The 18,149-nt window shown below is 42.4% G+C and overlaps 1 protein-coding gene across 1 annotated transcript in view; it reads right to left on the reverse strand.

The window, feature by feature from the left end:
• The window catches only part of LOC134793080 (helicase domino), a gene marked incomplete at its 3' end in the record, with an annotated part of 38,724 nt that extends 20,813 nt beyond the window's left edge, over window positions 1–17,911 (reverse strand). The window contains exons 1-5 of the mRNA XM_063764606.1: window positions 17,312–17,911; window positions 12,097–12,287; window positions 5,485–5,674; window positions 5,093–5,287; window positions 2,757–2,897 (exon numbers count right to left, since the gene is read on the reverse strand). Of these exons, the coding sequence (XP_063620676.1) occupies window positions 2,757–2,897; window positions 5,093–5,287; window positions 5,485–5,674; window positions 12,097–12,287; window positions 17,312–17,386 (792 nt within the window). The remainder of the gene's footprint in view (window positions 1–2,756; window positions 2,898–5,092; window positions 5,288–5,484; window positions 5,675–12,096; window positions 12,288–17,311) is intronic.
• Window positions 17,912–18,149: the final 238 nt, after the last annotated feature.

Consider the following 18,149-nt stretch of genomic DNA (forward strand, 5'->3'; position numbering starts at 1 on the left):
GCTCGCGCGCCGCTCCGATCAGTTGCGCCCAAGGATACGACCTCTTAGCAGTGTACACGTTTCTAAGAAAATAAATCGTAAATTATTGAATTCATTGGGAAATCATGGGATATTACAGCGTAAAATAGTGTGGCAAGTCATCTAAGACTTCTACTTACAAAACATATGGAATAGCATCCCACAGGAAAGTCAAATTTATCATTTCGTTGAATATTGTTTCTTGTCCGCGGAATTCATTTTATACTAGTCAGTAAGCAGAGGCGAAGTATGTCCGTCCCTTTTCGTCATCTTGAAAATGCAATGTGCTATCCCTTTACGACTAGTGATGTGACGATGATGGTTTCGTCAGTTACGGAAACTTCGTGTTTTCGTTGGTACCATATTGTACCATTTTAGACATGATTATGTTGTGTAATTTTTTAGAATCCTTTAGGTGAGCAGTTAGACCGCATGTCACGAGATGGACCTGATGATGAACTTAAAAGAAGTGCAAGGGAACTCGGTGTTGGTTTGTGATAGATATATGTTGTGTGGGTTTTTTAAAATCCTCTAGGTGATCAATTAGGTCTCATGTCACGAGATGGACCTGATGATGAACTTAAAAGAAGTGCAGGGGAACTCGGTGTTGGTTTGTGATAGATATATGTTGTGTGGGTTTTTTAGCATCCTCTAGGTGAGCAATTAGGTCTCATGTCACGAGATGGACCTGATGATGAACTTAAAAGAAGTGCAAGGGAACTCTGTGTTGGTTTGTGATAGACATATGTTGTGTGGGTTTTTTAGAATCCTCTAGGTGAGCAATTAGGTCTCATGTCACGAGATGGACCTGATGATGAACTTCAAAGAATTGCGGGGGAACTCGGTGTTGGTTTGCGATAGACATATGTTGTGTGGGTTTTTTAGAATCCTCTAGGTGAGCAGTTAGGTCGCATGTCACGAGATGGACCTGATGATGAACTCCAAAGAAGTGCGAGGGAACTCTGTGTTGGTTTGTTATTTTGTGTGGGTTTTTTAGAATCCTCTACGGGAGCTGTTGGGTCGTATGTCACGAGATGGACCTGATGACGAACTTCAAAGAAGTGCGAGAAAACTCGGTGTTGATTTGTAATAGGCGTATGTTTTTGGCCCATTTGAATACGTTTTCAATACAACCTTAAAATTTTGGGGACACTTTTTTTCTCGTATCGAAAAAAATCGAGTCATTCCGATTATTGGGATCAGTTGTCAAGCGGACCCCAGGCTCCTATGAGCCGGGACAACGCGAGGAAGATGATGATGAAAGAGATCGAGTGAAAATTATATAAACATTCTAAAATTTAAAAACAAGTTGTGGGTACAGTCGACGTCAGAGATATGTTTACACTTTTGCACCTTACTCCTTTGTAATAAGGCGAAAAATGTAAACATATACACTTTTAGCCTTATTATAAAGGAGTGAGGTGCAAAACTGTAAACATATATTTGACGTCGACTGTACAACTTAATAAAATTATTACGACTATAACGTAAGTTTACCATAAGAGTAAACTAAATTGGTAATAATTTTACCACAATAAATTTCGGTACCACTGGTTGCAGTACCCACTACCTGTAATGAACGTGTCCCATCCCTACGCTTACGCGTGACGTCGCGCCATATTTGGAACGACCAATCACAACGCCGTTATCACCCGTCCCGCGCCTCACAGTTTGGTGACTTGCGTCGCGTACAAAATGGCCAATATTAGGTTTCTATAGGTGGTTTTCTGTGTATACTATACACTAACATGCACCACACTTTTACATAATCCATACTACGATACTTTTTTATTATTTAATAGGCAAGTTTCTAATTATTTTTGTATATTCATATTATTATTTCTGTACATCGATAATCTGTTCGTGATCTGGGTTCTAGCAGAATTATCAGTGCTTCACCCGAAAGAGTGGAGTGTATCACTGAGCCAGAACCCTTTTGTTTTGCTGCAACGCACACAGCAAACCTGAGGTAGGTTTATAATATGCTCCAACGAGCCGCGGTTTGCCGACCCCTGCACTAAGGACCAAACATTTCTTAATTTCAATAAAGAACTTCGAGTTCGGAACTTTCCACTTTGTAAAGGGGCCCACTGATTAACAGTCCGCCGGACGGTATCAGCCTGTCTGTTACAACAAAATTTTGACAGTTCCGAACAACTGACAGGCCGATACCGTCCGGCGGACTGTTAATCAGTGGGCCCCTTAAGTCTGTTTACCCGACCTCAACCAACAATGAATGTGAAAGAAAATCTAAAATATAAAGCCTTGATAAATTCCAACCCTACAGGCGGCATTAATAATTTTAGACTTGTTGGAATTGTAGCTTTCTGTCAAATAACAATTGACAAAAGGTCCATCACTGTGGGAACAACGTGCAACGTGAAGGAAGGGACAATGAATAATGATTGAGTGTGTGTGACTCGTGCATGTTTCGTTACCTTCTCCACATTGAGCCAGAAGGTCCTGATCTCCTTGGCCGCGAAGGCGGCGATCCTCTTGAGCTGCAGCTCCTGCGCCTTCTCCGCCTTCTGCGCCGCGGCCGCCTTGTCTTGGAAATATTGTGAGGACTCGACTGCATGTTTCCTTACCTTCTCCACATTGAGCCAGAAGGTCCTGATCGCCTTGGCCGCGAAGGCGGCGATCCTCTTGAGCTGCAGCTCCTGCACCTTCTCCGCCTTCTGCGCCGCGGCCGCCTTGTCTTGGAAATACTGTGAGGACTCGACTGCATGTTTCCTTACCTTCTCCACATTGAGCCAGAAGGTCCTGATCTCCTTGGCCGCGAAGGCGGCGATCCTCTTGAGCTGCAGCTCCTGCGCCTTCTCCGCCTTCTGCGCCGCGGCCGCTTTGTCTTGGAAATATTTCTGTACGGCTCGGGCACACTGTCAAGCATAACAATCTGTGCGTTCATTGAGCATTTCCTATGTTACGTCATAAAAAAATCAATAGTACGTCACATCTTCTAAGAAAATATGGCCATTCATTTTTCTTCTCGAACGAATTCGTGGGCCGTTTTATTCAAAGTTGTACACTCCGAAAAGAAATAGAGGACATCCACTAGCCAGGTGGCAGGACGAAATTCTGAGGTGAAGCTTTGCTTTTATGCCTACTAATAATTGTTTGTGGTATTTGCACTGATAACATGAAATAGCGATGGGGAAGTGACTCCATAAATTAACAGTAGGTATATTACTGCCGCAAATATCAAAATTCAGTGCTGCCACCAGAAACATCAATTTTGACATGCGGCAGTAATGCAGTCGGCAGTATTATCGTGCTGCAATACTGCTGCAGCCAAGATTAGTGCAGCAAATGTCTTAAAGGTAATTTAATAGCAAAAATATATCAACTTTGTCATTTCTGGCAGTAATGCAGTCGCCAGCTATACTGCAGCAGTAATGCAGCACGACATTACTGCAGACTGAATTACTGACGCAAATATTAAAAATTCGGACAAAACGTCGTTTTAGACTTTTGTTGCAGTAATGCAGTCGGCAGTATTGTCGCAGTATACTGCTGTTGCCTACAAAACGCTCATAAAGGCCTGGCCAAACACACGGCGCGACGCAGCGCCGCGGTCACGCAGCGCGACCGCGGCACATGCTAACAGGTTACTGACGTCAAACAGACTGCGTCCCGCCAGTATCACGCCCCGCTGCTGTCGCGCCCCGCGCCGCGCGGACGCGGCGGCCCGCCGCGTCGCGGTGGGTCACATCAGTCGGATCGGACGTTAGGCAGCGAGCGGTGCTTAGTGCGAGCGTAGCAATATTAGTTATTCTGTGATTGTAATTATGGATATAGAAAAATTAATTAATCTCGTAAGAGATCATAAAGTTATATATAATCTCTCGGACAGAAATTATAAAAATGTAAATATGAAGGCTGTGTTGTGGATGAGAATCGCAGAAGAATTAAACCAAAACAGTAAGTATATGTTCTTCGAACAACAAACGGCTCGATTCAGAAAATGAATTAAGCCCTGGCCAAACACACAGCGCGACGCAGCGCCGCGTCCGCGCCGCGTGATGCCGACGCGATGCCTGTTCAAACAGGGCGCGCGCGGATCGCGCCGGCCTCACGCTCTCAACACGCCCTCATCGCGCGCGCGAACGCGGCGCGGCCGCGCGGGAACGCGGCGCACCGCTCGCTGCCTAACGTCCGATGATCCGATCCGACTGAGGTGACCCAGCGCGACGCGGCGGGCCGCCGCGTCCGCGCGGCGCAGCGCTGCGCACGCGCCGCGTGGACGCAAGGGGCCGCGCGGCGCGGGGCGCGATAGAAGCGGGGCGTGATACCGGCGGGACGCAGTCTGTTTGACGTCGGTAACCTGTTAGCATGTGCCGCGGTCGCGCGGCGCGGACGCGGCGCTGCGTCGCGCTGTGTATTTGGCCAAGCCTTTAGATTTCTACTAGGCTTCAACAAGTTACGATACGGATAATTTAAAGATATTTGTAAGATAGATATGTCAAATTTGACGCTTCCGCGATTCTGGAGGTCCTCTTGAACGATTTCGACAAGTTATGACTTAGATATCCAAGTCACATCTAGTCGATATCTAATGTAGATCTAGTTGATCTCTAAATCGTCTCAAGATCTTGTGATTATCTCGAAATCCGAATAGGCCTGTCATACTCTGATCTATGGCTTCGGAAGGAATGAGCGACCCTCCGCGCCCGCATGCTGTATCCGGGCGCGAGTCACGCCCGCATGGCGCCGCGCCCCGCCCCCGCGCGCGATGAGGGCGTGTTGAGAGCGTGAGGCCGGCGCGATCCGCGCGCGCCCTGTTTGAACAGGCATCGCGTCGGCATCACGCGGCGCGGACGCGGCGCTGCATCGCGCCGTGTGTTTGGCCAGACCTTAAAGCTTTTCAACGTCCATGATCATGCTTTCCAACGTCCAACGTTCACTAATCAAGTGACCGCTCGCAACGCGCGCTGTGTTGTGTGACTGCGCGGGCGCGATCAAAGCGGGTCAAGCGCGTGGCGCGCCGGCGGGGCGCTGCGTCCAAGCTCAAAACGCGCTCACGCCCCGCCCGCAAAACTCGCCTGTGTGACGGAGCCTTTAGGAAAACAAGTACCTTCTTGGCGGCCTGCTTCTTCCACTTGCGCTCGTGCGCGAAGTCCTGCGCGAGCCAGGCCATCTCCTCGAGCAGGTAGTCCCAGTGCGTCTTGGGCCGCGGCGGCTCGCACACGCGCGGCAGCCGCCGCTCCGCCCAAAGCCCGGCGCGAGCCAGCTCGGCCACGCGCGCGGCCACGTACGCTTCCTGTCGTGCCTGTACAACAAAACGTATCATTATTCACTAAAACACATTCAATTGTTAAGGTGCCATGGCTTCGGCCAGCAAAGCGACTCACATGGTATCCAGCGAAAAATGACACTAGTTGCTTCAATCTAATCAGGTTTATAGTCTCGCGACTGATGGCCAATGGAATGGATTTGGGGAAAAACAAAGTAGAGGTCTCGGCCCACCTTCTCCACCATCTCGGTGGGCGGCGGCGGGTCGGGCGCGGGCGGGTCGGGCGGCGGCACGGGCGGCGGCCGGCGCGCTTCCAGGAACGCCGCCAGCTGCGGCGCGGGCGGCCGCTTGCGCCACGCCGCGTAGTCCATCATGTTGCCGCCGGCTTGCAGGAAGTACAGCTCGCTGAGCTGCTCCGTGTACCTGCACACACATCACTCTTACCAACACCCGCCTATTACATGGAGATGCGTAAGGAAAAATAATTTACACCTTTCAGAAAATGCGTTCTTTAAGAGTCCGCAGCAATCTCGGTTCTCCATACAAACGTAGTTACGCCCTCATTTTAAAACTAACTAGATTGCTCTGAAACTTTATACTTACTAATCTTAATAGGATATTTGACTGTATTTAACACAAATTATTTTACACCATGCAAGAAATAAAGCACTTGAAGATTAATAGAGAAGCATAGACAGTAGACAGTAGTTATTTTTAAACACTATTTCTATTTTAAAACCCGTATAAAACTATAAAGAGTAGATAATTTGATCGTGACGTCACATTCTAGTGATTCATAATTCGTTTCGACAGTTCGAAAAAAACTAATTTGACTAGTAGTTATAGATGGTCAAGCAAATCTTGGCAGTAGAAAAAGACGCGAAATTCAAATTTTCTATGAGATATCTCTTCGCGCTTACATTTTTCAAATTTGCCGCCTTTTTCTACTGACAAGATCTGCTTGACCAACTATAAATACCCTATTGTAATCCTATTGGATAAGGTATATCTATGTCTGTAATTAGTTTATGTAACTTTAGATACCATAGTTAAAAATAAGTTTTTGGCAAAAATTTCATTTTTGGTACAAGCTTTTATCGCTGACTGTACTTTTCTTACGACAAACAGCTAATACTCATCGAGACAATTCTAATCCCACCAAAAACATAAATGTAAAACCGGCCAAGTGCGAGTCGGACTCGCGTTCTAAGGGTTCCGTATATTACACAATTTTTAACAATCAGTGCCGGATTAAGATATTTTGATGCCCTAAGCATTTCTAGGTGCCCCCTCTCCCTAGGGTCATCAAGATTACATTGATTTTTTGGTAAATTGAGAGAAGTTCATTGCCGCATTACAGCTGAGAATGGAAATCAGTCACATCATTTTATCACGAAAATTGACAGTGCCGCAGCAGTAATGTTGCAACAGAGTACCTAATCCTGTTGCAGTCGCCACCCGAATGTCACCTTTATCATAGCTTAGAAAGTAATAGAAACGCGAGCGAAGCGAGCGCGGAAATTTTTCGATATAAAAACGCAATATGATAGACAGTTGTACATTTTTACTTTTAGTATGGAAATCAGTCACATCATTTTATCACGGAAGTTGACAGTACTGCAGCAGTAACGTTGCAACAGAGTAATGTTGCTGCAGTCGCCACCCGAATGTCACCTTTATCATACCTTATAAAGTTATTGAAAACGCGAGCGAAGCGAGCGCGAAAATTTTTCGATATAAAAACGCAATTTTAGTTTTAGTCCCAACCAGGCGCGAATCCAGGATTTCATACAGAGAAGGGATGGGACAGTTTTCTATCAATATTTAAGGGTCTCAGCGAGGTTGTTTTCATGCATAAAATATGCAAGAAAGCAGAGCTTGGAATTGAATTGGCGAAGTGTGAGAAAGGCAGTAGGCCCAGCTGCGAAAGAGGAAAGCTTGGATTTGGATCCACGCCCAAGTGTAATTAAGGCAGAAGATCAACTTTGCCGTAAGGCAGAAGGCCTCGCATAAGACCTAACGCCGAACCGCAAAAGAGTGGGTTGAAATCGAATCTATGCATGTAATCACGACTCTTCTACTGCGACCGATTGTTTCCCAAAGAATTACGCGCCATTATTTTTGCAAATTAGCTTTTGGACAGCTAAAAAAATCGTGTGGTAAAAACGATGTGTCTGTCCCTAATTTTAAAATTTGTTCACCTTTTTCAACCTGGCATTTTGGTGCCCCCCCTGAACGTGGTGCCGTAAGCACGCGCTTGTTTTGCTTATTGGTTACAAAGTCTTTATTAATTCAACCATTAAAGTCGACGAGTACAAAAAACTTTGAGCTAGCTCTCAATTTAACATTTTTTTTTAAACATTATTTTTAATTTGACCTTACAATTACTCGTAAGTAGGTAAGACCGTTAAATATTTAAAATGATTATCTTATCAGAAAATTATCACCAATTACTCTAAGAAAACTACTACTCTAAGTAATCCGGCACTGTTAACAATGTATTTTTTATGTGAAACGTGAGTGAAATATCTTTAAAAAATCCGTAGGGGTCGGATCAAAAACTGTAATTAAGTCCGACTCACGCTTGACTGTACATTTCTAATAGGTTTTCCTGTCATCTATAGGTATAGACCAATTTTATGTATTTTTATTTAAATTTAAGACCTAGTAGTTTCGGAGATAAGGGGGGGGGAATGGTCATTTTTTGCCTATTTTCTTGAATAACTTCTAAACTGTTTATTCGAAAATTATAAAAAAAATATATTTGAGATCCTTACAATAAGCTCTTTCATTTGATATGTAACATGATATAGTTTGAAATCTTAAATTTTTTCATTTTTTCATTTACCCCCCAAAAGTGGCCCCCATGTTTAAAATTCATTTGTTTACGTTACATGTCCGTATTTGGGTCACAAACTTACATATGTGTACCAAATTTCAACTTGATTGGTCCAGTAGTTCCGGAGAAAATCGGCTGTGACAGACGGACAGACAGACAGACAGACAGACAGACAGACAGACAGACGCACGAGTGATCCTATAAGGGTTCCGTTTTTTCCTTTTGAGGTACGGAACCCTAAAAAAAGGAGAGCCAAGTTCAATACAAAAATTATACATGGCTGTGGGCTTCGCCGCAAAAAGAATGGAGATCTAAATGAGTGCCAAGTTCTATGCAAAATCCAAATATGTATTTATAGGATCATAATAACATTATGAACAAGTATTAAACTCTATTTCTTTGCTTTATTGGATACCTATAACAATTGCTGTTATTAAAAAAAAATGTGAGATCTTAAAGTAGGTTAGATTTGGCTTGGCCAGTTTTTATCAGAATTACAATATATATAGGTATATATGTTGAATAACTTTATAAAATGACTGATGTAATGAAAACTGGCCAAGCCAAATCTAACCTACTTTCTACATCTTTTTTATAATTCTTTTTGCGGCGAAGCCCACAGCCATGTATAATTTTTGTATTGAACTTGGCTCTCCTTTTTTACATTTATGTTTTTGGTGGGATATCATTACTTTTTGTAAAGAAAACTAGGCAGGTATTGAGATTTAATGTTTTTTCTTGCGTTTCCGCTGCATGGTTTTCTTTTTTATGCTATTGTCTACATTCTCTTGAATGTTAGAGATAATAGTGCGCATTGCCCATTCATTATCTGCTACCTTTTTAATACGTTTCCTGTTTATGCTTAAATTAGCCAAGTCCGGACGATGTAACGATCTCAGGCGGTTATATTCTACTATAGAACTATCTTGTGCCTTAATTTGACTAGGGTCTAGATTAATAAGGTGTACTCCGTCTAGTGTTTTAACTCTGGAGAGCGCAACGTAGGCCTGTCCTCTGCTATCCTGAAAACGCAATCTGATAGGTGGGTTTCCGCTAGACAACCGGGCATAACGAGAGAGCATACTTTGCTTCGTTCGCATTTTAAGTCGTATAGCGCTTGTGGCGCGAGCGCGGGCCCGAACGGGAACCTCGCTTGTCCCCGCGTACATGTGCAAGGCGCGAGCGAGTTCAACCAGCATTCTTAAATTAGTCAATACATACATATATCGGTAACAATAAGGCATCGTTATTGTTTTTACCTTGGTGTACATACACATTGGACTTTCTTTTAAGGTACAAAGAGTTCGAACTAACAAATTTATACCTTAAAATATTATTTCTTATTTTCAAAAGAAATCAGAGAAACGAACCTTGGGCACTGGTCTTTGTTATTTTAGTGAGCCGTGGACTATAACATCACTACCATGCAGGTATAAACCAACCGACCCGATAAATTTTAACCAAATCGCTCCCGCTTATGATTTTGTACCATTCGTCAGAGCGTGACGCTGATTGGCTGGGGCGTCGCTACAACATAAGTTTGCTGCTATCAAATGACGTCAGTATAGCGTAACGTATTCTCACTAGAACTAGAACTGAGTGAGTGAGACAACGCTAAACGCATGACAGTTGACAGCGGCAAAGTTATAGCGAACGGGTTGTATAAAGTATTTATTCATTCATTGAATCTCATGTATGTACTTTTATACTGTTACTGGTTTAGGCACGAAGAACGTTTGTGGTTATAGTATAATGACAATCATTTAATTCATCGTTGAGAAAGAAGCAGGATGAACATAAATGTAATAAAACAATAAATAACTAAATCGGTATTCGTAAGCGGTGCCTATGTTTATCTGTTGTTCAGGAGCGCTTTTATGTAGATTTTTACTTCTCTTCTGTGTATAATTATGTGGTGCCGCGCGCCGCCGACGACAGCGACACACCGTTGGCCGGTTGTTTAGCGCGTATTACAAGTTTTTTGTTGACTTTATTTTATTTTTATATTTCTGTTATATAGCAAATATAATAATACATATATTGGGATAGTTTCAAAGATCTGCTTGTAACGGTTCCACCGCTACAATTAAATTATTTTTTTTGTATGGGGACCCCCCTATTTATTAACTTTTTTTTATTTTTAGATTTTTTCCTACGCTTACACACAATAACCGAGCTGGATTCCAAATTTCATCCTTCTAGGTCATCTGGAAGTAGGTTAGGTTTAGGTACTTATATGTCAGTCACAATAAAAAATGGTTTTTTTGTATGGGGACCCCCCTTATTTATTAACTTTTTTTTTATTTTTAGATTTTTTCCTACGTTTACACACAATAACCGAGGTGGATTCCAAATTTCATCCTTCTAGGTCATCTGGAAGTAGGTTAGGTTTAGGTACTTATATGTCAGTCACAATAAAAAATGGTTTTTTTGTATGGGGACCCCCCCCTATTTTTTAACTTTTTTTTATTTTTAGATTTTTTCCTACGCTTACACACAATAACCGAGCTGGATTCCAAATTTCATCCTTCTAGGTCATCTGGAAGTAGGTTAGGTTTAGGGACTATAAGTCAGTCAGTCAGTCCCAAAATTTACGACTTTTTGACCTTCATATCTTTATAACCGTTTGAGCTAGCTTAATGAAATTTGGGCTTCTAGATGTCCTTATGGATATAATTAAACACACGTAGTTTTATGTGTTTACGTTAAATATGTTTTGAGTTATAGAAGGGTCAAAAGTGGCACCAAGTGGTTCGTGTAAAGATACACTCGGCGCTGGCTAGCCAGTTCCTTTGCTTGAACTTGGCTTGACACGCTGCCGCGTGTCTAGATCCCATCAAAAACATTACATGTAAAAAGATGCAAGTCTCGCAATGCAATTCTTCTACTACAAAAGTTTTGAGATGTTATGTGAAACCAAGTCGGTTATTTTAGTCAGTGCCAGGGGGTGTTAAACCCTATCAATAACCACTCACTTGCTTTTGGTAACTGTAGCTACCAACTGTCACCCTTATTTTATTATAATAATAGAGGTCACTGAAAAATATCAAGCATGTGAGTGGTTATGATATCTTTAATTTTTAATACATATAATGACTTGGCCTTTTCGTCAGTAGCTACACTTGAGACATCTGGTGTCAAGTAGGGGTACTGATAGTTCCATTACTTGACGTTAGATGTATGATGAGAGATAAGCTGCCCAGGACCGGAGTCAATGGAAGAAAAAGATTCGAGTCCTACACCCCAGCAGGGGGTAACAAGATGAAAAAAAGAAGAAGAAAGTTTATCTATCAACATTTCTCACTCAAATGGCTATGGATAGATGGCTAGAAGTTTTAAGATACATTTTCTCAGAAACTCCTGTAACCCGTGTTGATATAGGATAATAAAAATTGGACAGAAACAAGGTAGAAGTGCAGCACACCTCATGAAGACAAGGCACCCTGATGAAGTGACGACCGTGACGGGGCAATAAGCACGCATTTCCTTACATTTCTTTCTTGTCATGATTACAGATCATTTTGGAGTTTGCAGTTATAGGGTATTTGGCAATTTTTTATGAATGGTATCAATCGATCAGGTTTATTTTGAGGATCAAATGTCTGTATGGGACCCATTGTCTTAAAGCAATACAAAAGTCACAAATGATGGTCAAAGTCTGGCACCCGCACTTTACTGACGAAACGCCATGTAACGTTTGAAGCCATTTCAATGTATGGAAAACAAGGAAATTGCGATTTTGACGGTGAAATATTGCGTTTATGCATATTGTTGGTATACAATATTTTTTTTCAATAAAATGTAAGGAATCGAATGGTACCATTATTCTTTTCCTATTTGGATGTTGTTAGTTTCCAATTTATTGACATAGACACATTACTATCTATTTAACTAGATTTAGTTATACAATTCAACATGTGTCAAAAACCCTATTGTGCTCATGCTGTACTTGACTGAGCCTAGTACTGCGGCCAATGGGTAGAGAGGAATGGTGGAGGAACATTACCGGTCACGCAGCGTCTTGAGCCGCAGCAGCTTGTACTCGAGCACGCGCTTGCGCAGCGAGGGCGCTTCATCGAGCTTGGTGCGCTTGCGCGGCGGCTCGTCGGGCGCGCGCACGGGCGGCGCGGCGGCGCCGTTGAGCGCCTCCGCGCCGCCCCCGCCGCCCGGCACCACGCCCACCACGCGCTCCACCCCCTGCAACAAAACATGAAACATAATATTCAACAGTGGATTTACTAATTGCCTCAACTTGCCCTTCTTGTAAGTGGCGCTGGTGGCCTAGCGGTAAGAGCGTGCGACATTCAATCCGGAGGTCGCGGGTTCAAACACCGGCTCCTACCAATTTCGGAACTTATGTACAAAATATCATTTGATATTTGCACGTCGCTTTTCAGTGACGGAAAACATCGTGAGGAAACCGGACTAATCCCAATAAGGCCTAGTTTACCCTCTAGGTTGAAAGGTCAGATGGCAGTCGCTTTCGTAAAAACTAGTGCCTACGCCAATTCTTGGGATTAGTTGCCAAGGACCCCAGGCTCCCGTGAGCCGTGGCAAGAAGCCGGGATAACGCAAGGAAGAAAAAGAAAATAAGTGCCTCAAGTTAACAGGGTTGTTACTGGTCACAATTTTTTTTTTTTTTTATTATTATGAATGGGCTTACTCATGGCCACAGACTAGCCGAGGCGTAGACGTGGCCTACGATGGAGCGAGCTCGCCCAGAAGGTGCCTGTCCACTCTTGATTTGAAGGTTGCCGGGTTATAAGAACACGGAAATAGACGCCGGCAAGGAATTCCATTCCTTGGCAGTGCGCATAAGGAAAGAAGAAGCAAAGCGCTTCGTGCGAATTGGTGGAATATATACCAAGTAAGGATGGAAACCGGCCGTGCGTCTAAAAGTCCGATGGTAGAATGGGGACGGTGGAATAAGCTCGTGTAGCTCTTGGTCACACTCCCCGAAGTACAACCTGTAGAATACCGACAGGCTGGCGACTTTCCGCCGATGGGCCAAAGACTGAAGCTTAGCCGTTAGCTTCTTGTCGCCAATCATCCTCCTGGCTCTGCGCTCCACTGAGTCCAAAGCGGCGAGTTGGTATTTAGCTGAGCCATCCCACAGGTGGCTGCAATATTCCATACACGATCGGATTTGAGCTTTGTAAAGTGTTAGAAGCTGTCCAGGTGTGAAGTATGTGCAGAGAAATTTAGTGGACGGTAACTGACATACCAATTATATCAAGTATTCAGTTTTCGTCCATGGAAAGTTATTAAGTAAGGATTGTTGAATTTAGTATGAAAATAGCTTGAGTCCCAAGGAAGGACATAGGTTTATAATGAATATAAGCATTATACGCGGTGGAAGTCGCGGGCAGAAGCTATAAAACCAACTAAAAACGATTTATATATAACATAACACTTGAACTAAAAATGAAACATTTTTAACTCAATAATGCAGTGATCGGAAACTAGCTCATACGTGGACGAAAACTAGCTCATAGGTGGACGGAAACTAAAATAACACTACTTTTGCAAGTTTTATTTTTTATTAAATAAACCATAAATATTATTTAAGGTCACGTAATATTAACCTAAAATAGACAATATGAGCAATACGAACAAATAAAACATATTTAAGTAAGAGTACTTTAAAGAGGCTGAGGACTGAACTCAGCTCCATGCCGAGGAGTTCCAGGCTGTCGGCAATAGGTACAGATGCACCTCGGAAAGAAGGAGTCAGGTCGAATGGACTCCGTTTTGCGGAAAACAGACACGCCTGCGTTTTGGAAGCTTTGAACGCGACCAAATTGTCATCCCCCCACTGGGAAACGAGACTAAGGGTCAAGTTCATCTGCTCAACCATGGCCTCTCTCTGTGAACGTATATCCTCCCTGCTATCCCTTGCACTAGCTAAATATCTCTCAACAACCGTACTGTCATCTTGCATAACCTACAATGCTGGGTTGCAGCTAGGGTTGCCAACCGTACTATATTATATAGTATTGTACTATATTTTGGCTCTCTGTACTATATACTTTTGGAAAAATATATAGTACGCTAAAATACTATATTTCCGATTAAACGTATATTACACTCATGTTTAGTATTTTAAGCGCTGGTGGCCTAGCGGTAAGAGCGTGCGACTTGCAATCTGGAGGTCGCGGGTTCAAACCCCGGCTCGTACCAATGAGTTTTTCGGAACTTATGTACGAAATATCGGAACTTATGTCGCTTTTCGGTGAAGGAAAACATCGTGAGGAAACCGGACTAATCCCAAATGAGGCCTAGTTTACCCTCTGGGTTGGAAGGTCAGATGGCAGTCGCTTTCGTAAAAACTAGTGCCTAATCATGGGATTAGTTGTCAAGCGGACCCCAGGCTCCCATGAGCCGTGGCAAAAACGCGGGGATAACGCGAGGAAGAAGAAGAAGACACTCATGTTTAGTATTTTATCTAAAAGTACTATATTTTTTTGAAATGTACTATATTTTTGATGCCTTATTCTGGAAAATACTATATTCCACCAAAAAAAAGTTGGCAACCCTAGTTGCAGCATATCGTTAATGTGGAGCAGGAAAAGGGTTGCGGAGACAATTGGGTCAAAGGAGTCTTGGCCAGCATGGAACACTCTGAGAACACCTAATGTTGAATATGTGGCGAAGAGGCATATGAAGAGGAAAATATGGCATAGTAATACACTTAAATGCGTGAATTTTACACCCTCACCAGACAGAGAACGAAGGACTTAGTAGGCTACCTGGAACTGAAGATATTTAAAGCAATGCCCCCAGATACCTATATTATAGAAAAACCACTCGTTTTTTTTCTTAAAGGACCACATACACAAAACCTGTCTAATCTCAACAAGTCTTATGGGCGGAGGAAGGTCAGAAAGCAGTTGATTCATGAAAACTGTGCTGAATCTTGAAATTGAGTATTGTTCTGGTTGCTAATATTAATTTCTTAGTTTGATCTTGTTGGTATTATGTGACTTTCGTGCCACTTTTTTACCTACAATAGTCTCTATACCAGGGGTCACCAAATGGAGTGGTGGACCTTGGTCCGCATCCCGACCACTGACATATTTTATTTTTTTGCTTATTTTATAAACTCAAGGAGAAACAGACCGCTATGGTCATTTTATTTTAAAGGTCTGGCCAAACAGCCGGCCCGACGCAGCGCCGCGGGCGACCGCGGCACATGCTAACAGGTTAAGAGCCGGACCCCTGAAAAAACTAATTGGTGACCTCCACTCTATCTTCCTCTTAGTCGGATACTCTTGTCAGAGCAGTTGTGGTCATTAAGGTTGTTATACGGCCTTTTTTGTTGTTTCCCGCCATGCTTCTCTATTTAGAGCATTCTGCACACACTTTCTGCTCTATACTAATGTTATTACTTGTTGCTGAACCTCAGAGTGGAAGGTTCACAAAAGGTTTTAAAATATTACATATAGGAATACATATAAACAGGTGTTTTGTTATATATTCTTGACCACATTAGCCATAATTTGATACTATACTGTCAAAAATCCGTTTGTAAATATTTATTATTCTGCCTTCTGCACAGTACCCAAAAAACTCTTTCCCACTGTGGTGGCCCTGCCCAAGGGTCTTACCTTATGCCTATTACAGTGGAATCCGTTTATTATGACTCCGCTTAGACTGACCAGCCGCTTACTATGACCTAATTACTGTGCGAAGTTTGATTTTCATATAAAATTCTTTGTGACAAAGTCTGATAAGATGACTTACTCTTACTCTTACTTACTCGCTTATAGTGACTAACCGCTTACTATGACCTATAAATCCTATTTACGTGAAATTATGTCCGGTTATACTGACACATTCGCTGGTTTTCGTGGCCGCCCCCACATTTTGGTGCGTGCGTAGTGTGTCAGTTGTTTTATTTTGATTCTCAGTGACAAGTTGATAATTGGTACAACCTAATAAAACTCATCTCTCACAAAGGAATTTGAGACTAATTTGGAAAAATTTACAAAAATAAGAAGTTAATCAACTATGCTTTATATGACATCCGCTTAGTATGACGTGTTTGTCACTTCCCTTTGATGTCATTATATGCGGATTCTACTGTACTTAGAGTTGATGAAGCAAACCCCAAACATAAATAAATCTTTGTTTGGGGTTTGCTGTTGGGTAGAAAGAGGGAGGATTTCAAAGATATTAGACTAGACTAGAGTCTAGCTAGATCCATATGGTGAAAAGAATAATCTAAATTCAGGTACTTAAGTAAGAGATTTGAAAGGCATATTTCAAGGGTAGAGGTGTCATACTTTAGAAGGTTCTGTTTTGTATGGGAGCATTCTTGCTCAAGAAGAACGGAGAATGTTCTTGAGAATGGCACAACCTATTCAAGGGTGATAACTGACAAGACAAGGTGTCTCAGGAAAATAAGTAACCATTAATCATTTCATTGCAAATATTTAAGTTTTGTCAATCAACTTGATTATCCCACCAATTATTATTATTATCACACTGCCATGTTAGTGTCTGCAATATAAATAAAGGATAAGTATTACTTATCAAAGCCTGACTTCACTCCAACCATAAAGTATTTATTTTTGTTAGTTCAAAGTTTACTTTGACTGAAATCATGTGGTATTTATTTTGGTTAGGTGTCAGCAGGGAGCCAGACTGACAGAGCCTTGCTAATGATAATTGATAATTATAACATTTTGTCTGTCTACTATACTATAGTGTATTTCAGTATGTTTATAATCATTTTCACATACCTATGGTTAGATTGGTAAGCAAAAGTGGCGAGACAGTTTACTTCTGTTAGCTGTCATAAATTGATTAGTTACAACAAAGCTTTTGAACATTAAAGGCTTCGTCACACAGGCGCGTTTTCCGGGCGGGGCGTGAGCGTTTTTCATATAAAACGCTCACGCCCCGTCCGGAAAACGCGCCTGTGTGACGGAACCTTAACCCTTCTATAAATGATTGGGGTAAGTACATAATTATGGACTATACAGGACGTCTACGTGATCTTTGAGCCCCGTTTATAACCCAAAACAACACTACAAATACCTAGGCAGGTTAAGGCTACCTACTTTATCATTTTCATCATGTTTACTTTCATTGAATCAGCTATATATAGCTATAGCCAACTGACTATGTTTACATATGTTCGGAGAATTGTCTTAATAGCGTCCAGAAGGCATGTTACAAGCTGTATTAACATAATATCATAAATATAAAAAAAATACCATGAGTGGCGGCACGGCAGCGGCGACAGCTGCAGGCGCGGCCGTGGCGCGCTCATCGCGGCTCCGACCGCTCATGCTGAGACATTGCGAGGGACGGCAAGCACTCACAACTAAATACTTTTATTCACTAAACACACACAGGGACTCGACCGGCCCATATAAATAGAAAAGAATATTATCACTAATGCACTTATTTTAATTCAATGCACTTCTTAAAAACTAATATTTTACAGGAGATCATATAAATAATCGAATCTGCTCTAAAAAAATAGCTAATTCACTTATGATACACTATCACTCTTTGCCTACTAACAAAAATAACACTGCCGGACCCGCAGTAAACAAATCTGAGAAACGGTTCCAGTTCCGGCGGCCATATTGAACGATTTCGCGCCGCTGAGTCCACTGCAGTAATCACTAATTAACATGACTAAGTCCATACATCGCACCAAAGAATATCACAAATAGTACTTTGAGCATGCTCCGCAGAATTAATATAATAATATTTACAGAATTGCACTGGCTTCCCGAAAAGAAAAATATAAATTTTCTTGATATCTCCGATCTTTGTTCGGTTTGGCTGTTTGGCATTGACTGACAGTGTTGCCATTCGGTAAAAACATTTTTTTTGTAGGTTTCCACCTCTTCGAGAATCGATATAATGGCTCCTCTACACGATGGGCCAACGCCGGCTACTCCAAGGGACGCATTTATGCGTTAGAGGGAGCAAGTGATATTGCTATGTCATTCCACCGCATGGCTGCGTCCCTTGGAGTGGCCGGCGTTGGCCCATCGTGTAGAGGAGCCAATAGTTTGTTTTCCTTTTGTGTAAAAGTTT

Source organism: Cydia splendana, chromosome 8 (assembly GCF_910591565.1).
Source record: "Cydia splendana chromosome 8, ilCydSple1.2, whole genome shotgun sequence".
Taxonomy (NCBI): domain Eukaryota; kingdom Metazoa; phylum Arthropoda; class Insecta; order Lepidoptera; family Tortricidae; genus Cydia; species Cydia splendana.